This window comes from Lissotriton vulgaris, chromosome 12, assembly GCF_964263255.1.
Source record: "Lissotriton vulgaris chromosome 12, aLisVul1.2, whole genome shotgun sequence".
NCBI classification, from domain to species: Eukaryota; Metazoa; Chordata; class Amphibia; order Caudata; family Salamandridae; genus Lissotriton; species Lissotriton vulgaris.
Window position 1 is genome coordinate 529,585,855 of NC_141700.1, and position 23,599 is coordinate 529,609,453.

Below are 23,599 nucleotides of genomic sequence, written 5' to 3' on the forward strand. Positions count from 1 at the left end.
TTAATTACCATATTAAATAACAGGTGTTGCAGTTAACTACCTTCGTGGCACTCATTTTATCAAACTGAGAAGGATGAAAAGCTGTATTTGCTTCAACAAGATTTTAATTTATAAGCTTCCTGTCGCCTACAGATTTTGAATATGCGACGTTACAACACATGCAATACATTGCATGCCATTACAATGAGGTCGTTACAACGACTGCGTTGTTATATTGCATGCTATTACACTGCAAGTCATTACAACGACCTGCTGTACGGGGCGCTGGATTTAGGAATAGTATAATTTACTATTCCAGCTTCAGTCTGTACAACAGTAGGGAATGTGTTGGATTTTAAATCCAACATCTTCTGCCCCCTACTGTTTATCCACTGAGCTATGTTAACAGTTATATTTGATAGCCAGTACTTAGTTTGAGTCAGGGATTGCAGGTGGGTCCCAACTACACTATTTTTGGGTTCAGGACTTATTTCTAATCATCAGACTTTGAACCAGAACAAGAGAGAGAAAAGCAGTAAAGGGTGGAAAGAGGGAAACGAGCGAAGAGTTGGAAAATGGAAAAGCAGTGGGCTGTAAAGGAACCTGCCAGAATGCCATATAGGGGCAGGGATAGTATACAGGTGGATGAAAGAGGCGTTAGGAAAAAATAAAGCCTAGACAGCTTTGGTGTTCGTCAATCCCCACATTTGGGAGCAGTGCCGGAAGGCTTCGTAGAAAAATGTGGGCCCCTGTGCTTCTTCGTCTAAAACTTTAGCACGGTTGGCCTAGTGTATGAGCTGTTAAGATGGTTCAGTGAGTTAAGACATCTGCTAAAGCAATGTGTATTCAGCCAGTGTCAGCTTCTACGACTAGTAAAATAGCTCAGGTGGTTGATGTGTCTGCTGCAGCGCCCTGTGTGTAATCTGCAGGTTATAGGTTTGAATGCACCAATGTTGCTTAGTAGGTTGTTGCATTGATTCATATGTGGCCTGCAAGTCACATGATCGAAGGCTGGAGAAATAGGTCAGGGTAGTGATGCACATGATGCAAAGAACTGCATATAATGGGGACGGCAGAAGTTTGACACCTACAGTACATTGATTGCTGATGGACTGGGTGTTGCTCTGCCCTCCTCCTCATTCCACAATGCATTGGCTGCTCACTCTGTAGTAGTGGCATGACACTTGCTATCATACATTTAATGACAATTTCAAAAAGGTGTTAAGAGATTGTCAGCAGATGAGAAAGGACTGCTGTGGCGCCTGGAGTCTCTCTCCACACACACGTAGAAGTAAACATCCTTACCATTAGGGCTGGACTGACCTTAGCGGGCACCGGGCATTTCCCCAGAAGGCCGGAAAGGTGGGGACGGTTTTGTAGCCATGGGGGGCATTTTTTTTACTGGGAGGCGGTTTTGCAGCAGTGCTTCTCACTAGCACCACCAGCCCCCCCTTGCTTCCAGGGCCAGTCGAGCAGCAATCGGCCAGGGCTGGTTGCTGTTCCCAGTCCCGCTGTGCTTACCATCACTCTCTAGTCCCTCTGTGTTTAATTCCGTAGACATAAAAGGAGGGCCCAGCAGGGACCTGTGCCAAGATCATTTCTTAATGCTGATGCTGAGCACCACCAGCTTGCGGACTACTGAAAGCCGTGCCCTGCAGGCACCCTCATGCGATTCTAAGGACCAGTCAGTGGCAGAGCAAAAGCAATAAAGATCCCACCTCTTCCACTCTCAAGGACAGGTCACATCTGCTTACCTGTCCATCCTTCCAGGCAGTAGCACTGACCAGTGATCGGATCACAGCCATCTGCATGCTGGCAGTCACACTGACCACTGCACCCAGGTCCATACGTGCCATTCTACAAGAAAAGCAAAACATGAAGACAAATCCACATTTTTATCACTGAATACCAAATGTGCTTCAGATGAATTCGATATTGTCATGAAACATTAAAAGGCAGATGTATTTTTATTTCAATTTATTTGACTGGGTTTTTCTTTTTGAACACTGTGAAAGAGTTCTAAGATATAAAAATGATTTGAAGGAGTTATAGCAATACTTAGTTCAACCACCATATAAGATGCAGAAAAGTAGCGTACTTTCTATTATTGAACTAGGTTGGCTAATGTTCAATGTTAATGAATCAATTAACCAATCAATGCCCTTGCACAATGTATCTCTGAAAACTTATTTCTCCTGAGGTTCTCCCTGAAAATGCAGGGTACTGGGTTCCATTGAAGAGGTCTGATGACCGAGAAACATCAGCATTGTTAGGTCTCACTTGCAGGTAGCTTTAGGTGTCTGTTGTCAAAAGACCTATGGGCAGATTTACTATTAATTCATGGAGAATGGTGCAGTAAGGGAATTTACTGCACTGTGTTGCGTGAAAGGGAGAGACCAGAAATACCCCGTATTTACAAAGATGTGGAACATTTCTACTCTCCGCTCTGGCGCTCTCTGTGCTTCCTAGCGCCAACGCAGGCACCCTTAAACCATGATGGAAGTGTGCCTGTGTTACAGGCAGGATTGTTTTAGTGCAGGAAAGGACAAAAATAATCCTTGCAGCATATCCCTCTTTCTATGCATGCTACAGAAAGCAGCACATATGGAAAGAGGAATTAACAAGGATAAATAAAGAGATTTCTCCACAATCTGCCTCTTTTGGTAGACCGACCATTTTGGCCCAAACCCAGTATTACAAGTATTTGTAAATCTGGGGTTGTATCAAAATACATGGGTGTTTGCTCCACCCATGTAATTATTACATGACACAAAAGAACACAAGGCAGGACCTTGCGCCGCGTTACTTATATTTACTGAACCACGTAAAGCCAAGCAAAGTCGCTTTGCGAGGTGTAGTAAATGCCAAAAATGATTTTGTGTCGGGCTGTGCCACAAAAGTGCTGCAACCCTAACGCAAAATCGTAGTATATCTGGACACTAATGTGCGCAACTCCAATATTTGCAGTGGATTTTGGGTCAGCCCATTAACTATCGTTTGTTGGATTTCTTATCAATCTCATTTGCTTGCTTCTTATTCAATAACTTTATTTCTTTACCCTTCCCATAAGCACATCTTTACTATCCGTTTTAATTGGAAGACTTGTATAGTTTCATATTTAACATTCAGGAAACGAAGGGGCATATTATCAAGAGACGGCGTTAAAATTATCGCCACTTTAGCGGCAGGAAACTGCAGCTAAAGCAGCGATAATGGGCTTGATAATATGCCCTTGTGAATTCCCATAGAAGCCAATGTTTTGGTGTGAACATGGGCTTCTATGGGAATTCTCCAGGGCATATTATCAAGCCCATTATCGCCGCTTTAGCGGCAGTTTCCTGCCGCTAAAGCGGCGATCATTTTAACACAGTTCTTGATAATATGCCCCAAAGTTTTTTCCTTGCTTTCAGCACTACATTGGGAGTGCATGTGTTTTCTTGCACTCTCCTCCTCTCCCCTGCAAGCTGTACCCCCTTCTCATTGCTGCTCTCTCCCTCTGTGTGTTGCTCTTCTACCGTCCAGGTCCTCTGTTTGCTTTTCGGGAGAGTCCGGCTGCTGTAACTTGCTACTGGGTAATTTCTTTGTAAATCTACCATCACAAGGTGGGTGTCCACAATGTTGCAACAATAAAATAAGAAAATAAATCCAAGGCTGTTGCGTCATGATGGATGTGTTCATGTTTTGTGACCCATGCACGTGTAAATGTAATTATGCTGGGACCAAAAGTCAAAATGGGTGCTGCGTCTTGATTTATGCTTGTGCGTGCTTGGTGATGCATGTGTACATGTACATAATCAAGCTGGGGCTGCCACAGCATTATGACACATATGTGTCCATGTCTTGTGTCAGAAGAGCATATATACGTCATCACACTTTGGTTTTCTTTTTTGCGTATGCTGTACAGCCCTGGCAATGCCCATTTTTAGGTTTCACCTGCACAACACGTGCCCTATGCTTGTGAAATCTATTGTTACTATATATAAAAGGGGCTTACATCCCGCCCTCTTGCTTTTCATTGGTTCCTGTGCTTGCCACTTACTTTTCTTCCTTTTCTATTGGCTGTAGCATACTATTTCCTGTTCTTCCTCGTGTGTTTGCCCTTATGAGAGTCCCAAGGCCCAAGTACTGTGTTCATCTGCTTTGGAACTTCTTTTCTGAAATGATTTGCTCCTTTACCCATAGCGCGAATCCCAAATAATGTATTGGAGAGCTTCACAGGCAAGATTAAGTGATTTGCACAGAAACATTGAATCTTATGCCTCCCACCGGGACTCAAACCCTGATTGCAACAGAACTCAGCTGTCCCCTGAGACAACACGCACTCACCTTTCCCCCCTAAAGCAGGCACCCACTCTAGTGCTGCCTTTTGTTGCAGAGGCCGGAGCTTTGATTGTAGTGAACATTGATCTGTGCATGTGTTTTACCAGCTCTAACTATTGATTCCACAGAACAGGGATTTAAGTCCACTTCTTTTGTTCATCTTATGTTTACTGAGGTGTTAAATCCAGTTGGTCAACTGGAGAAAAACAACAGAGTACAGTCCTTATTCGATGCTCGCAAAAACCGCAGCCAACATGGAATGCATGATTTTGCTATTCACTTCAATGGGAGCATTGGAAGAGCTCACAATTTTCTCTTAAACTTCCACAGGAGATGCATTTGTGTGGAATAACACAATTATTGTCCTTTTCAAGTATAGGGCGGAGTGTTTTTTTGCCAGGGAATGTGCATTTATGACAGCACTGGTCATAACGTCACAGTCTGAACGTGTCGCCAGGAGATGGAAAGACATGCCTTCCATCTTTTTTCGTTAGTCTGTTTTCTCTGTTTATTCGTCTGCTTTCATTTTAAGTGCTTGAGTACAAAAGGAGCCTGCGACGTAATGTCTGAAGTATAATACCTACATTGGCAAGATCTGCGTAAATTCGAAACAAATTAAAAACAAACTAGACAGTGCAATGCAAATGTCTGATTTTTGGGGGTAAACGGATTTGTCAATAATAATAATAGCAGTAAACGTTATTATATATGGTTGATAAAAACCATTACAGTTTGTTTAATATTTCCATTAAAGGCTTATGTAAATTATTTACTATTCAAGAATGGCCTATCAACGGCAAGTAGTCAAAAACCCTCTTCAAAAATTATCATCAGAACCCATTTGTTGTAGGCGACCTTAGAAAGAAACAATTGGTAGGTGGATTATTGCTTGAAGTGAACATTGGTTTGTGTGTGTGTTTTGCCAGATTTAACTATGTATTCCATACTACAGGGTTTAAGTCTACCTCGTTAGTTTGGTTAAATATTTACTGTGATGCTAAATCCTGTTGTTCAACGGGAGAAAAACAACAGAGCAGAGTCCTTAAGCGATGCTGACAAAAATGCAGCTATCATGGAATGCATGATTTTATTTCCTTCAACGGGAGTATTGGAAGATCTCACAAATTTCTCTTAAACTTTGCAAGGAATGCATCTGTTTTTAATAACACATTTGTCCTGTCAATTGCACCTTTTTTATGATTTAACTTAACCATACAAAAAAAATATAAAATATATTATTCATCACATTGGCGAAACCATATGCGTTTACCAATGCTTGTTCTTTTTGCTGATGCAATGGCAAAAAATATTGGCAAAGCCAAAAGATGAGACCTATTGTCTTTACCAATGCTTGTTTCTTGAGGTTTTGGTTGGACGATCGTCTTTGAACGTCCTGGGGTGAAATAGGTTCGATGTGCTTATTCTGCAGCGCTTTAATTACTTTGGGATTACTCTGTGGAGATTGATGTATAGAGGGGTGATTAATTTTTTTAAACTATTTTCTTTTTCATTTTGTTGTGTAACTATACCGGATGAATTAAATCTTCTTTCGCTGTTATTTTCCATTTGACCAGTAGATGGTAGAATTGTTATATTAACGCCATTCATTTACCTTCTTTAGTTCTACAAGTTCCGTTGTTTATTATTTTTAGGGCTCGGCCTAGCGTACACTGCGCAGCGGTGTCGCGCAGCTGAGATCTTATGTTTTCCCAGTACTGGGACTTGAACCCGCCTTCTCTTCCATTGGATAGCTTCATAAATGAAGCCTAGCCATTGGAAGAGATGTGTGTCACTCAGGGCTGGAGCAGATTCCTGGGCGTTTCTTGCTTTTTTTAAGCCCCGCCCCTTTTTGTTCGTCATTCGGAGGTGGCCGTTTACTTTTTTTTTTTTTGGCGGCGCTTTTGTTTTGCCATTTCCCCCGACCGCCGCCGGAAGAAGTCGTTCTCAGGTGAGTGCTTGCTGTCCTGCCCCCCCTCGTTGTTCGTGCTTGCTGTCCTGCCCCCCCCCCCCTTGTTTGTGCTTGCTGTCCTGCCCCCCCCCCTTGTTCGTGCTTGCTGTCCTGCCCTCCCCCCACGCCGTACTTGACTGGCGGTTTGTTTTTTTATTTTTTCCTGTGAACACCTTGTCCATTGTAGCATACCAAAGATATTTCAGCTCTTTCTGGAGCTGCTTGGCTCCGCTCACCTCCCGCCCCCCCCTTCCTGCAGCCCTCCTCCGTCCCGCTCTCGGATGATCCACCAGAGCACAGGGGGCTCCTGACCGGCCGGGTTAGCTTGTTCTCTGTACGTGAGGCTCGGGCACGGCCAGCACAGAGCTGCTTCCACTAGTAGAAGGTCACCACAGCTCGCGCTGCACTCTTGTTTTCATTTCATTTCGCGGGCGGCGGCGCCACCCGCGGACAGCGCCAGGTGTGACTAACGTGTGTGCAGGATCTGCTCTTAACCTACTTGGAATCCTCACTTTAAAGTCGCAGGAAGCCTATTAATGCTGTCGGTGCTGCTTTCACACAAAGTTGTCAGCAGCCGTCCTAGTACACAAGCAGGGCCGGCTTTTGTCATGGGCGATGGCCCGGGGCGCCTCCGTTTAGAGGGGCACACAGGTAGTTGACCTCTCGAGCTGCCACGAAGAAAGCATTTGTTGCAGACTGCCTGGTCATCGTCACTTCAGGCTGTGTTTAAAATGTTTTCTTTACTTTCGTAGCCTCCCTCCGATTACCTCTTTCTCAATCCCTCTCCCGGGGACTCTCACCTCCAGTTTAGCATGGACTAGAGGATGTCGGTGAGGGAACACCATGCACATCAGTGTATTCAGCTAGGACCTCACCTGTGAGCCCACCCCCCACCCTCCACAAATCCGCAATGGGGATGCATTGTCTCAGGAAGATCAAGAGAGGCGCCAAATGTAGTGTCGCCCGGGGCGCTGTCTGAGGAAATGCAGGCCCTGTACACGCCTCGCTGTGCATGGGTGAAATGCTGTACCTTCAGGGCAGCCACGGCCAGCAGCGGCTAATGAGTCTGTTGTCTTCTTTCCTTTACTTATGCTTTGAAATTGCAACAAGGGACATTACAAAAAGGGTGTGTTTTTTGTGCCTGCTCGTTTACAGAAGATAGCTGTCACTGTAAGTCAAGTACTGTATGTGTAATACACGACCAAGCCGAGTAACAACAGAGCCATTCAGGCTGAAGGACATTATTTACACACAGTGAGAGCTTTGGAAACCGTGAGATCAAGTGATTTGCTGAGGATAACACGGTTCTCAGTGACGTGCCAGAGACTTGAGTTAGAATCCAGGTCCAGATCGACAGATCAGCCAACACGGCAGCAGGGCAGCTCCTCATTGATTTACATTCTGACGGAGGTGGAAAAAGTTGTGTTACATTATCGAGGTCTGTAATGTGTGCCTTGCAGTACATTGTCGTCCGTATATAGTCACTATTTTTACCTCCACATCTCTGAAGTGTACCTAGACTTACCTTGCAATGTTCTGATCAGGTTGACCTACTGGATGCAATTTTTTTTATTTTTTATCTTGCAGTATAACGCATGCGATATAGTGAGGATATACTATAGAAAACGAAATAGAAAACGATTAAGCTATTGGCAATGTAAATGACAATGCTATTTATTTATGAATTAAAAAAAAAATGTCATGAGCAATGTCAATAGCTCTACCTTTAATAATGCCGAGACCATTGCATTGTAAATGATTGTTTGTATATGTAGGCAATGCTATACTATGGAACTATGGAGACCCTATGAAATTATTAACGACTCCCATTTCCTTTAACTTTATTTGTTTTCAGTATACCTTAATCTCATGTATTGCCCATTCTCGTTACTGTGCACTCCGTTTGTATAGTTATACTATTATATCACCCGAACCTAATATGTGCAATCGCATAATCCTGTGTTCTGTTGCTAAGATATTGTTTTGGAACTTTACACCTTCTTAGGCAGGAGCATTCACTTTGTGGTCGGTAAGAGTGAGTGCTTGGGCTTCATGCTGGCTCTGGCTTTCTGCACTGCAACTTTGAGACAGGAGATTTGATTGGCCAGCTGGATCAGACAGGGATGTAATGCAGGCCCCTGAAGCCCCTTAGGGAAGGAGGAGTCCCCACCTAAAGGGGATCCCCGGCCTTCAGAATGCCCAAGCATTATTTTCTGTGAGATATGGGGTAGTCAGTGGCCCTTAATTACATTCTGCAGAAAGGGTCTCACAATTTTTTTGTTGTTGTTGCAGATTTGTATATCACAAACTCGACCCGAAGTTATTGGAGCGCTTTACATGAGCACCAGTTACGTTACACAAGGAGAACACATTCATTTTTTTGGTAGACACAGGGTTATTAATTGATTTGTCCAGAATTACGGGATGTGAAGTCAACCCCGAGGCTCAAACCTTGGTTTCCCAGCTCCAAAGTCGGCAGTCTAGCCGTGAGTCCACATCCTCGCCATCTTGCGTTACGCCACTGGCGGTAGAATACATTTATTTTATTTTATGCGTTTTTATATAGCACGGACTTTACCCGAAGTTGTCAGAGCGCTACACAATAGGAACAGAACTGATACATGAGGAGAACATTACAAGTGAACAAATTACAAAAGCAAACGGTAAGTTACATGAGGCAAAAATGACAATTGTGAGCAAACAAAATACAAGAGGTAGCAAACGGTGCATTATAGGAGGAAAAAGTGACATGTGTGCAGGTTACAAAAGCGTACAAAGTACAAGAGGAGGTATAATACTGCAGTAAATGGCAGACACTCAAGCACAAGAACAAACGTTACGTAGGCAATGGTGGCACTTGTGCAAGTATCTAAAGCAAACAAAATGTCAGAGGTAGCAAACAGTGCGTTACAAGAGAAAAGTGACATGTGAATGTTACAAACGAGTACCAAACACAGGTAGAAGGATAATACTGCAAAAACTGGCAGAACACACTTCCATAGTCATGGAGAAAAGGATTCTCTATAATGGAAGGTCTTCCTTCAGATAATAGAGAGGGTGTGAATTACATTTGGAAGTGTCTTTGAAGGAGGAGAACTTTAGGTCAGTTTTGAAGGCTTGGGAGGAGGTGGTGGTCCAGAGCTGAGACGGAAGTGAGTTTCAGATTCTCACTGCGTTGCCTGAAAACGATTGGGCCATCGATATTTCCTTCTTGAAAGTGGGAGGTTCAAGCAGAAAAATTTCCGCATGGGGCAGATTTACCAGCCCCTTGCGCCACTTTTGCGTCACTTTTAACATGGGAAAAGTGACGCAAAAGTGGCGCAAGGGGCTTGTGAATCTGCCCCGTTGTCTGGTTCAGATGCTAGTCCTTCTCGCCAATGAAGGACTCACACAGAATGATGGTGATGATGCATCAGAGACAGCAGAGTGACATGTTTACAGTAGGACATATCTGGGCGTCCGAAGTGTGACTTCTAGGCCATTGACCTTCCTGCTTGCAGCGTTAGACTGACCCGGATTTAAAGGAAGATTTTAGATGCATGAGGGAGGTTGGAGGATGGAATTGAGAACAACAACTGGAGTAATTTTCACTGAATTAAAAAAAACTCCCAGCCATCCGTCCATAATTAAAAGGCACACTGGTAACTGTATAGGACCAGGAAATGATTTTGTTTGTTGGTGACTTATAGGTGGAGTCCTGTGTCATCTCCATATATGTGGTAGAGTTAGTCATGGTTGTCTATGATCTTAAGGAGGGGGAAGGTTGGTACTGAATACAACAAACTACTGTATGTATGTATCTGGTATTTGAAAAGCGTGAACTAATCACCCTAGAGGTCTCAAGGCACTGGGGGTCGTCAAAATTAAGTGAGCTATTGCCCAGAGTCACAGGGTGCTGAGCGGAACTGCCGTGGGCGCTTGAACCCTAAGCCCCGTGCTCCGGAGTCAGATGCTCTGGCTGCTGCACCACACCTCTCCTGTGTTGACCTTTTATTGTTTCTACGCTGGCTCTGATGGGACCTGGAGAACAAGGACCACGACTCAGTCTACTCATATGTAGAGAAGGAGACAGACTGCAGGGTGGGGGTCCGGAAGTCCTGATACTTCTGAGAGACAACAGTGTGCTAGGGATGCGAGGTCGGTGCTGTTAACCCCTTGGGCGTGGCCGCGATTCTGCACCTGTGCAGCACAATCCGATCGCGGGTGCGGTCATGGCGGCTGGGAGCCGTCATGAGCACACGAGCACTGTGTGCCATGACGGCTCCCGGCTGTCATCAGCATGGAAGGGGTTAAAGGACCTGTGATATCTAGGTTTACTAGAAGACTTGTCTTCCCTTCTTGTGTCGCTGGTGTGGTTGTGCTTAAGGCAGTTGATCTGCGAGATGAAGTGATGATTGATTGTTGATTTGTTTTCCCCTTGTTTGTGTGAGGATTTTGTTGGAAGTGTTTTATGCTTGGTATGTGATTGAGCGTGGCCAGAGGATCACATTTAGTGGGGATAAACCCTACAGACATCCTACATGCATTGCATCATGGGGCTTTACTATGACCCCATCATAAGACTGCACAGACGCAGAGAGTGTCCGTGCTCCACCAAGCATACACAAACGTAGGAATGGTATGAGTTAGACCATGAGTTGGAAGCAGCACAGCCCTGAAACACAGGGCTGTGGTTGCCCCACCCTATTTTAGATGAATGCAGCTCATGCACTAATTTGCAGTTACGAGAAAAGGTTTCTGCTTTTGTTAAAAACAGTTGCACGCCCCTCCTGCACCTATGCATCGACTGGAGCATAATTGAACCCATGGTGCATAGACTTTCCCCATACCATATTTCAATAGGCCGAATATGCCAACGGTGTAGGTTATGTTTCAGAGCCTGTACCTTTGGTGAGCTGTTTGAATGCAGTGTACGAACAATACTCTAAAGTATACATCAGTGTTGAGAAGTATATTCCCTACTACCTGCCTCTTGTAGCTTTTCGAGGAGTAAATTCACACCTATGTGCGGCACAGATATGGTATACATTCTAGAAATATTCAGCCAAACCCAATAAAACACCAAAGAAGAATGCATCCTCAAGAGGAAACCTACATGGCAGGACTTGTCGCATCTGTCGCCACGCCATCCAGCAGTGCAGGCGCACAGGCCGCTGACCGGGCTGCAGGCAGCGCCATTGGCACATTGGCAGGTTCCATTACATCCAGAGCCCCAGGTTCCCTTGGGACAGGGAACAGAACAATCTCCTTTTTTCCATCCTAAAGTGGAAACAAGATAAGAACTACAAGTCAGTGGCTGCGAGAACATTGAGGCTGCTACATACATTTGAGAGAATTCTAAACAGTTGGTTTTGCCGAAGAGCAAATTTAGAATCTTATCAAATTGTCAACTGTGTATCAGTGTTCACTATATCATTATGCAAGAGCAGCTTCCTGTGTGGTCGTGTAAAGTTGCGCTTATTGTAAAACAGCGAGACACACTACAAGAGGGAGTTTTCACAAGGATTTTGGTTTGGGGTCGGTCATCAATGGTAGACATGGCTGGCTTTAGAAGGGACTCTCATGTATGGACAATAAGGGTGGTTTCTGGAGCTTGTCTATTCTCACACAATGGGAAGCATTATCTTCCCCAGTCAGATTTGCTTCCACTCTCTCTTTCATTTTTAATGGATGAATCCATATGGTGAAGAACTTTAGGGGCGTACTTTGGGTAGATCATCAGGGAGAATGCCCTTCTTCTGCATTTTTAACCCCGTAACTTTACTGTACTGATTTTGGTACCTTCTAGATGTGAAAGTCATGGAGAAAATATTTAAGCTCTATCCCTTAATTTACATGTCTAATGCAATCCGTAGACTGGTTACTAATGGTCAAATGTTCAAGTAACCACTAAATATAACACGCTAGGAGCAATTTCATCTCTGAATGCCAGCTACACAGAGACCTACCGAAGACCCGAGTTTACCACTAGCTACACCCAATGAACTAAGGGCAGAAAGTGCTGGCTATGGGCCTATTCTTAGGATCTATTGTTTTCAAAACACTACGAAGATTGGAGTATCGCAGCTGCAACCGAGGAATAGTGACGCAGAACTAAGCCAGGAAGTTAGAGCCAGCCAGAGGTCCGGTAACTGCATGTTTTACACAAGGACAAATAATAAGGGATGATTTAGAATAACTGATTTTTACTTAAATTTACCCCGGTGCTCTCCCTGCCCCCTCGGTGATTCCCTGATAGATGTACCTTCTTCCATAATACTTGTTCATGTAACCGATGGTCCGATTGATTCCCTTGTGATACTCAGTTACAGGACAGAAGGAATGAACGCCTTATGCGTATGAGATTTGATGCTGTGTGTTATATAGTTCAATATGGCTTCAAGGGTTTCTTATCACATGGTAATGAGCTATGAGGCTGAAGGTTTAGTGGCTTGTACATTTTACTAGAACCTTGAGCTACCATCATTGGACTATACTATTCATCCCAAGGTGCGGGGGTAACTTCCTTAAAGTCAGGAAAGCCCTGAAGACTCAAGTCTGCTGGTATACTTGCGGTCTGGTCTCCTACTGATCAATACGAAACAGTATTATGTATTTTTTCATCTTAGTTCAACACCCTCCTTCCTACTTTCCTTTTATAACGCCACCCTTTAAAGGCCTTTCAAACAGCCTCCTGTCTGCACTATATCTAAACAAATAGATGCATGTTACAAGTTGTTTATTTTATATTACATGTTTGCTTTGGGTTAGCTGCCACGAATGTAATATTGTTTTTAGGCACAAAAGAAATTATTGAGCCCAATAAATTCACTTTGTTTTTTTTCTGAAATCTGCAGGAAGAGTGGAAACAAATGTTTATTAATGTCAGTCGGTAGGTGTGGTTTTCCCCGCCACTTTGACTATTTTTATGGTGTATTTGGTCTGCTTAGTTAATACGTTTCCCTGCTGTTCTCTGTTTTTTATTTGGATAATGAATATACGACGTTACAGCGCAAACTATTACAACACATACTTTACCAACGCAGTTTTTACCTCACAACTACCATTACATGATTTTACAACGCATGCCATTACAATGCATTATTTAAAACTACCATTACAACGCATTCTATTACAATGCATACCATTACAAAACGCATAATACTTTTAGGGCAACAGTAGGGTAAGTGTTGGATAGTGTAGGTGTACAAATTACTATTCCCATCTACCCCAAAACCCATACCCACCCTAAAACTAAAATATCTCCATTACTTACCTTATAATGTGTTGTGATGGCATGCGTTGTAATGGTATACATTGTAAGGGCATGCGTTGTAGTGACTTGTGTTGTAATGGCATGCATTGTAATGGCATGCAACGTAAAGGCAGTTGCGTTGTAACAGTTGCGTTGTAAAGGTAGTGCATTGTAATGACTGCTTTGTAATGGATGTTTCCTTTGTATAATGGACAACTGAGTACTCTGAACCATAACGTTTTGTTTACCTATCATTAAAGTCCATAACAGAACCACACATCTAACAACCATACACACATGCAGTAGGTGGTACCACAACAAACAAAGACTGCCCCTTCACCGTTGGGTCTACACACTGATGGCATCAACTTCTCACACAAGTGCCAGATGCAATATATTGAATTTGAGACAATGCTGAAAGAACAAAGACTAGTGATTGGGACATTAGAATGAGCACTAATTTGATAGTGTCCTTGCAAAATCAATGCTTACAGGTTAATTATATGCTACGTCTTCTAAATGTTGTTTAGTTTATTGTTTCTAGTTAAAGTGCATCGCATTAAGCTCACTGATAAAACTGAATGCTTTCTTTCTTTCATCATTTAATGAGATTACAATGAACTTTACTCCAGTGGCGGCTCCCCAGCGAAGGCGGAGGAGTGTCGCCCCACTGCTTTTCAGCAGTGCAAAGGAGGAAAGATAAAATGATAATAACACGATGTTATTATAATTTTCGTTTTCTCTGCTGAGGCAGTTTTGTGGGGCGGGCGGGCCTGGGCTGCTCACAGAGTAGGGGAGGAGAGGTTGGGGCACTTTCTAAGTGTGCATGATGGTTTTGCCGGCTGTCTTGGGTCGGCCTGTCATGCGCACTTAGCATCGTCATGATTGGCTTAAGAGAGCCTGTGTGCTTCCTTGTTCCAATCCAGTACTATCCGGGAAGAGAAGGGGAGGGGAGACGACAGAGGAGAGACACAGCCGTAAAGAGGTAAGTGTATTTTCTTTTTCTTCAGACCACCCCGCCCTGCCACTCCAATCTGTGCCAGCCGCCACTGTTTTATTACTGTCAAATTACATATGTGCCTTAGAGATTTAATGTATTAAGCTGTTTTTATTGAAGTTACTATTGTTCTTGTTCTTTTATTATTTTTATTTACAATCGAATAAAGTATTTTGATTTTGAGATTACCATGCTTAGAGAAGAACATCTAATTGATTTTTGACATGGAATCAATCTGAAATAATTGACATACTTGTATACCAAATCCGTAATTCAAGGAAGCAGTGAATTTCTGTGAATTATGAAAAATAATTCATGGATATGATGTCATTCAGATGAAATATGCGTTTTCACTGCACTGAGATAACAAGTAATATGAATAGAGAAATGAATAATTGTCCATGAAGGAAAGGTGAATGGTGAATGAATAGTTGGATGAAGTGATATTTAAGTCATTGCTACTCACTATTAGAACTTGCTGAACTCTATCCTTTGTAGATATTCCATATTCCATAATCTGGAATTAAATCCAAGCCCGGCAGCTCTCTCCTCCAGCGCTGCTAAGTAGCCGGAGTAGTGTAAATTTTGTGGGATATCCCTAAACGGTGTCGCCGCATACTTCCGCACATTGCTAACCATATAGCAGTAACATCCCTCCCACTCCTCTTTTATCCCAGAAGCCTTCCTATATCAGGTCCCACTGTACCTTCTTTGCAGATGCAGGTCCCATCAAAAGGGGAGCAGGCCAGGAAGTTCTTGCAGGGGCACTGCATGGAGCAGTTGAGCCCATAGGATCCGGATGGGCAGTAACTGGAACAGTGGTCGCCCTGCAAGAAAAGCATGTGGTGTTTATACCAAAGACCTTGAAAGAACATGTATAGCAACTCACTCTAGGATGTCTTTTTAACCATTTAATATTGCTTCAGATTATAAATATTGCTATAGCTATACTCAATGGTTCGTGTGATATGAATCCTACAAGCCCTGGCCTATCTGGCCACTCCCTCAGTGCGGACGGAGCACGGTGAGACCCAGGGCACAAGTCCTAAAAAAAGAAGTGGGGGGACGCTGTCACCGGAAGTGATGTCACGACAGGAAGTGACATCACGAAAGGTGGCTTGCACCTCCGGGCTCATTGCCTCCCCTCACTTACCTCTTAGATACCATTGCATCTTGAAGCCAGCGCGTGTGCCGCGTGCTGTAAGCTCCGATCTCGTCCAAGAGAGGCCAAAAAGTGAAGTCCAGCTGTTTGGCAGGGGGGACGGCGTCCACCTGGTAAAATAAGTGGGGGGACGCCGTCCACTCGCGTGGTACCCCGACTCGAGCCCTGGTGAGGCCTATCTATACACACCGTATACACAACAATTGAAACTCTTAATCAGATCAATATAGCTTATTTAATCACCACAGGTACCATGATCTGCTAATTCATCGCTGCTATTAACCTTTCTCAAAGTGACAAGTAGAAAGTCATAGGTCAACAAAACGTTGACTCGGCATGCGCCAGGAACTGATCATGACCTCAGAAAGGGAACCACAGATGCCATTAAAAAAGACACATTTGAAGCCATCAAATGACGTCCCCTATCAAAATAATTCCCTTGATCATTGAGTCACTTCTTAGATTACCAGGCCTTGGCCACATGTGATACACATGAAATGTAAACATCAGGGGTGCCCTTTTAAGGAAGATATATACGATGGAACTGTCCAAATACATTTGCGAATATTACCTACCTCACAAGTATGAAAAACGGTTGGATATTTTATGTAACCATTTTATATTATTTTATATTAAGAATTGATTGATGTATTAATCCATTTCTACCAGACCAAGGGGAGGCGATTGGTCCAGGAGGGACCAAGGCCCAAGAAATGTAGGGGTGCACGTCTATGGTTTGCTTGGTTTTTTTTAATTGTTATTCTTCACAGATCTCTCAAGCATATTAGAAGAAAAACAGTCCCACCTAGGGCTATGGTAACTGGGAAATTCCTTATTCGCCTCTCCTCCCTAGGACACTTTTATGTGGACCTCGGTAGTGGTCCAGTAGTGGATGAGACCTCGTTTTGTTTATGTATCTGCGAGTCAACTAATGGGCAATTCCGCTATATAAAACTTTATAAATAAATAAATAAATACGTAACAACGTGTAGCAACCCTCTTTCAGGCGTGGATATCAATGTGCTAACTGAATTTGATATTACTTCTACTGTGACTTCCTTGCTTCATAGGCTATTTACACCCTCATGTTGTGTTCTAAGACTATACTCAGCGTGTATCGAAGCGTCGACATCTCATCAATGTCTGTCCGGTGATGAAATAAGGGATTGCATCAAAAGAAACTTCTTGCTACATTAAAATGGTGGAGACAATATCAAAGACCAACATATAGTATGAAGAGTGGCTCCCCGAAAGACCCAGCACCGATCAAATATCTCAAACAGGTGTCTTCTACAATTGGCGGCCCTGTGACGGACTTGATAAACCTGTCCCTCGCCCAAGGGGTAGTCCCCCCCAGTTGGAAAGGGGCAGTGGTTAAGGCACTTTTGAAAAAGCCTAATCTCGATCCCGCCGACCTTGCCAACTTTCGGCCTATTTCCTTGCTGCCGGGTATCAGTAAGGTGGCTGAGAAGCTGGTGAATAGCCGCCTCTCGGACTTCTTGGAAGCCAATTCCCTCCTGGGCGATTCCCAAACGGGTTTTCGTCCCGGTCAGGGGACTGACACCGCCCTGCTGGCGGTCGTGGAGAATGCAAGGAGCATGCTGGAATCGGGGGGATCAGTGGCAGTGATCCTCCTGGACCTCAGTGCTGCTTTCGACACCGTGGACCACCAGGTGCTTCTCCAACGGCTGTCGGGGGTGGGGGTCACGGATCTGGCCCTCAAATGGTTCGCTTCCTTCTTGGAAGGTCGTACATTTGAGGTGTGGGAAGGCCATGAAAAATCATCTTCATCCCCTCTCCAGTGTGGTGTGCCACAGGGCTCTTCATTGAGCCCTACCTTATTCAACGTTTACATGGCCCCCCTGGAGAGTGTGGTACTGCCGCTGGGTATTAAAATCATCAGTTATGCTGATGATACTCAGCTGGTGGTAGGCCTCACCCAGTCGCGCACCCTCCCGACAGGCTGCACGCGTGTCTTGAGAAGATCTACACGTGGATGTGCAGCTCAGCCCTAAAGTTAAATGGCTCCAAGACGGAGTTGATGCTGCTGGGGAACTCTTCTCCATCACTGTCCCCCAGCAGCTGGCCAGACTGTCTGGGACCGGTACCCCCCCCCAAGCAGGAGATCAAGAGCTTGGGGGTGTGGCTGGAGCAGGACCTATCGTTTAAAACTCATGCCAAAAAGACCGCTGGCGTGTGCTTTGGCCTGCTCCGCTCAGCCCAGAAGATTCTGCCTCTGCTCCCAGTGGCTACTCGAAGGCTTCTCATCCAGGGACTTATCATCTCGCGGCTGGATTTCAGCAATGCGCTATTCCTGGGCGCGCCCGAATCCACCCTGAATAAACTGCAGCAAGTGCAGAACGCGGCTGCCAGGCTTTTGACGGGTCTCCCCAGGCGTCAATCTGCCCGCCCGGCGTTGAGGGCATTGCACTGGCTCCCTGTGAGGGACAGGGTGAAATTCAAGTCCCTTTGTATTGCCCACTAAGTTCTGCACGGGGTAGGCCCTCCTATTCTTGAGGAGATGGTCCAGCCTTACAAGGCCTCTCGTTCCCTTCGCTCTGACCATCAACATCTCCTCCAGGTTGGCAGGGTGAAAAAGGCTAGAACGGGTGGCAGAAGGTTCTCAATAAATGTGGCCTCCCTGTGGAACTCATTGCCCCTACAACTTCGATCGGAAGCTAGTCTGCTTCGCTTCCGTAAACTTTTAAAAACCTTCTTGTTTTCCGTTTAATCCCTTCTTTTTTTTTTCAGTAGTGTTATGTTCTGGAAGCGCTGGGATGCCTATTGGTAACCAGGCGCTATACAAAACTCAGAATAATAATAATAATAATAATAATATAGTGAAGTAAGTCCATATAGGTAAGTGTAGGTCTACCATTCTTAACTCCTCGTCCAAGTACTGTGAAGGTAAATACGTTGTCAAGCGACATATATGTGGAATTAAGTAAAGTACACCTATACTTACCCATATAAATGTACTTTCATGATATTTTGGACCTAAATATTTTCTCCACAAAATTCTGGGGTGGATATTGAGGTGAAATACTGCAATAAGCCAATCTAAGGAATTTAAGGCTATGATCCATGACTTGCAAGCACAGTGTTTGGGACATGCACCCATCCCCGCCCAGGTGATTTACGTACCGTGTACCCCGCGGCGCAGTGGCAGAGCCCCGTCTCGCTGTCGCAGGTGCCCCCGTTCAGACAGAGGCAGGGCTCCTGGCAGCCGGCTCCAAAGTATCCCTGGGGGCATGTCTCGTTGCAGTGAAGCCCGGCCCAGCCTGCCTTGCACGTGCACTCGCCGGACATTGGGTGGCAGCTGTGGAGAGGGGGGAAGTAGAAGGAGGAGAGACATAGGAGTGAGGTACAGAAAAATCATAATATGTCATTATTGAATAGTATGTTACATTATGTACATATTAATGGTTGTCTGTTTATTAATCAATTGCATATATTGTTACATTGTTCAGATACTTTTTGCAGTTGTGCACACCTTGTCCAAGCTACAATTAATTTCTTGGCCCCACTCTAATTTACGTTATGTACCGTTACACCTGGAGGACGACTATATGCCGCTGACTTACCTTCATCCCAAAACTACCACTGCATTGCTCAGGAGACTTAGAGTATGTGGTTACTTTGCCATTTAAGTGATAAGCTTCAAACCTAACTTCTCAGTGATACTGGGTGTGGTATTGGGGCATTCATTTATCTCTCTCTTAGGCCAGTAAATTTATCTATCATAGCCAATCTGTTTTTTCAAAAAATCATCTGAATGGATAACAGTCATGTTAAATAAGTGACAAGTCTTGGCTCTGATGCATCCGAAGGCCAATAAAACCGAATAACACTTTTTAATAGTAACATATCTTATGGCATTCTTCATAATGGGGATGTTGTCTTTTAAAAAAAAGATTTGGGTATTATTTTTGGGATTCTCAGAACCCAGGGGAACTACACGACTGTGATTAGTCTCCTAGTGGAAGGGGTCAAAGATGGGGATTTATTGACCGTAAATATCATATACACATCTGTTTATTTGAAGGCGCCTAAAAATTGCTGCAAGGGAAGGGAGATGTTAATCCCATTTTTCAGTGGAAAGGCTGAAAGCCAAGCAGGACCAATGCAACTGCTGATACTTGCAAAGCCAATGAAAGGCATACCACTGACCACTGTACTGCGTAGAATTAACAATTAAGTGCAATGAAACCTGTGTTCTCTGATTATTATTAGTATTGCTGTTGCCGTCATTATAGTACAGACACGCACGCAATGGTCGGTGGTATTGTCTTTATTATTCAACTTCTATCTGGCGCGTTGACCCAGCTGATTCCATCAGGCCGACTCCTGTACGTAGATGACACCCAGATCCTGTTTGCGGTAGACGGTGAGCCAGAGAAGAAAGCCGCGGATCTACATAGTTGCTTGGCCATGGTTAGTCAATAGTTGGGTCAAAATCATTTAATGCTGAAAGGCCAAAAAATGGATCCCTTGTTCCTTTTCGCCATTCTACTGTTTGGATCCAGGCGTTCTGGCCTTCTTCTTTGGGCCAAAACCCAATCCCTGTTGATTGTGTAAACAATCTACAGATCACATTCAACTGAGGCTTTTGAAGAGAATCTTTCATATTTTTTCAGTTCAGCAAAGGGTTCATATTGTAATTGCATTTATTTCTTCTAGATTGGACTTTTGTATCTTGCTGTTTTTGGGACCTCCAACCAAGACCATTAAAAAGTTACAAATGGTTCAAAATGCAGCAGCCAGACTCATATTAAACATCTGCAAATTCGATTCCATCTCGGGTGTATAAACTATACTCCATTGGCTGCCTGTTCCGCAAGAATCGATTTCAAAGCATTGTGCATAGGGCAAAGAGACCTGAACATTGGAAACCAAAACCCTCTAACAAGCTTTCCTCTCTTTACTGGCTGGAACGCAATCTGAGATCGAAATAGGCGCAGTTAGTAAATTCATCTATTTTTCACAAATCAGCGCTGGAGGCAAATCTTTCTCATGAGTTGCTGCAAAACTGTGGAACACCCCTCCTTCCAAAATTTAAACTGAAAGAACATTAAGAAAATTTGGGACGGTGATCAAGACCTAGCTTTTCATTGACTAGGATCGGGCTTATTTGTGCATTTCCAGCTGTTAAGTTGAGATCTGTGTTTAATCTAGTGTTGAGGTGCTTTCAGGTGTTTGATTGCGCTTTATCAAAACCATAAAAATAGATTTACCTCTAAATATACATTATTAGCATTATTATTAGTGTTAATAATACTTATAATAATGCTTTATTATTTAGTGCTACAAGCTAAGTTAAATTGTACCTCTTTCTCAAAAGGAAGGATCACGAAAATCCCTCCACATGCAGGAAAACATGACATTTAAAGTCTGTGTACCATCCGTTGGAGCTTTTTTATTAAAATGGGCCCAGCTACCTTAATAATTTGGCAACAAGATACCAACGTCACAGTGTTTTACCAACAGATTGTACAGAGAGGAAGGAATTGTGGGAAGACACTGAAAGCACAGAGTGTTCAGCTCTACAGTGACGTGGCCAAATCTTTCATACACCAACTAACCTCTGAAGAAAAAGCCAAAAGCAGACTTCTAAGACATGATATGAACAAGGAACTCGGGACAGAAGGGCCAAATACTCTCTCTTGACTGAAGGGCGGACCCCAGCAAAAGTCCAGGAAAAGTGATGAGCCAGACTATTTAGCCGAATCAACCACAAAAAACATCTGCATCATCCAATGGCTCATAATCATCCAACATCTGACACTATGGGAGCTCCACCCCTTGATGTCTCACTAAGGACACACCATGGTAGTGTCTGATAGATTTAGCCAAAGAGCATTGAATGGACTAAACATTTGCCTTCACTTTTCACCTTTGACCATTTGTCTGCCCTGTCTTGGGTCAGGCTCCAAATACCTCTAGCTGTAGTTACAAACAGATTTATTGGTCTGCTAGATTACATGTCAACACAACAATCAAGAGACAACCATACAGAGAGGCTCTTTGAGTGCCCCCTTTAGCCTCTGACTTGTTTAGATGAGACCCCTTTAGGCAATGGATTGATGGAGTGTCTGCCACATTCTGCTATTAGTCCATGGCATTTTAATAATGATTATGTGTTTACTAGGTAGATTTTGCACTTCTTGTGAGCATCTAAGGTAGTATGGGGATGTGCACTATGCATTCCCCAAGACTTAAGGCAAACTTTGTCTTTGCACATTGTTCTGGTTTAGAAATGCCATTGCATTGCACGGATAATCCCCTTGCCTTAGCTGCCTGCCATGTCATGATGTTAACTCATGGCCATGAAACATGAATGGATTCCCCTTAAAATGAAATGGCAGTTAACGCAAACCATGGCCTTGCATTCTTCCCTGAAATCTCTGTGACATTGTGAGTGAAATACTCTCATCTGAGATGCTTGCAGTGTATCCTCCAGGGAGCAGCAGGCAGGAAGAGCAAGCAGCCTGAGCCAGCTCATGCCAACCACCACATCTGTAGGAAGGAGGTGCAGAGGGTACAGAAGAGAGGGATGGTGCCATGTGCCAGGCTCAGAACTATCAATATCAAAGAGGGAGGGACAGTAGGGCTTTTTAAAGAGGCCCGGTACACGTGCCCTGTAAGGTTATGCGAACAATGAAGTAGAACTGTCCCTCTTAGAATTGTGTCTAGAAAGTTTAGAGATGTGCAAGCCACACACCAATAAGTCAGTGGTGGTGGCAGTGTATTAGTGACGTTTTTGAAAAAAACAAGGGGGACCCAAAAAGGTAGCCAAGGACCAAGGGTACAAGTATTTTGAAAAAAAACAACGGTCCTGAGCAAGTTAAGGAATATAAACAAATGTAATATAGACCACAATAGGTACTATATAGTTCTCCTGTCCAGCCGGACCAGGGATTTATTTAAATAGAAATAGCACAATAAAATTAGATACAGAAGGCTTCAATTACTGAAAGTAGGGCACAGTCCTGTACCGTACTAGTGGAAAGGCAAAGTAGTGGAAAGAAAAATAATGGAAAGGAAAATAAAGAAAAAGAGTTTCTGGCAAAGAAAGTGAGCAACCTGGACACTTTTGAATCAGTGTAGGTAGTGTTCTCCAGAGTAGAACATACACAATAATACACAATGGTTACATGTATGTCCACTTAAAAAAGTCGACGACGTTTCGATCCATTGCTCTAGTTAAGAAGGATCATCATCAGGACTAGAAACAAGATTATTTTGCCTGGTATGAATAATGCTCCTCGGGTGGGAGGGCACGTGATGCTGGGATTAGCATACGGAGCACAGAGCCTTTAGGATTGTTCGGGCTAACAATTGAAACCTGATTACGCGAAGAGTGAACCCGTCTGTGGCAGGTTGAGGTGTAGGGAATCAGCTTCGGTGTAGGATTACACTGGCTCCAGGCGGTCTTAAGTGAAAAAGATCCGCGAAGTAGTGAGCAATGTCAGGTTCCTTGGGCAATGCCAGCGTGATTTCGCCGATGTGCTCTTGGCTATTCAGACGGCAGTTATATTCCTTAACTTGCTCATAAGTGTATTAGTGAAGAGCACCTGGAGGAAGAGGGATATGGGGATCCCGCTTTGGCGGAACTAGGGTCCTCACACCCCCAGCAAGCTAGGTGTCATGCTTCATAATCTGGACCTGCTCCTTAAAGGGGCGCTTTATCGGAGATCTTTTGTCCCTGTGCCGTATGATGAAGTGGGGGTGAGTGGGGCAGAATGGTGTAGATATGATGGGGTGCAGTGTGTGCGTTAAAAAAGGTTATATAGTCCAAATAAATGTTATTCCGGCTGGTAATCCACCTTATTAAAAAAATATATATATATATGGAGTGGCAGTAGCCTCTGGGGGAGGTGGTCAGTTGACCCTATGCTCAACTCCTATGGTCGACATGTTTCTTGCCTGTTGGTTAAAAATACTGTGGCAATTCTTCAG

At 43.9% G+C, this 23,599-nt stretch overlaps 1 protein-coding gene across 1 annotated transcript in view; it reads right to left on the reverse strand.

The window, feature by feature from the left end:
* PEAR1 (platelet endothelial aggregation receptor 1) overlaps positions 1–23,599 on the reverse strand; it is a 404,365-nt gene that overhangs the window by 81,386 nt on the left and 299,380 nt on the right. The window contains exons 11-14 of the mRNA XM_086945319.1: positions 18,785–18,959; positions 15,185–15,305; positions 11,343–11,506; positions 1,734–1,836 (exon numbers count right to left, since the gene is read on the reverse strand). Of these exons, the coding sequence (XP_086801445.1) occupies positions 1,734–1,836; positions 11,343–11,506; positions 15,185–15,305; positions 18,785–18,959 (563 nt within the window). The remainder of the gene's footprint in view (positions 1–1,733; positions 1,837–11,342; positions 11,507–15,184; positions 15,306–18,784; positions 18,960–23,599) is intronic.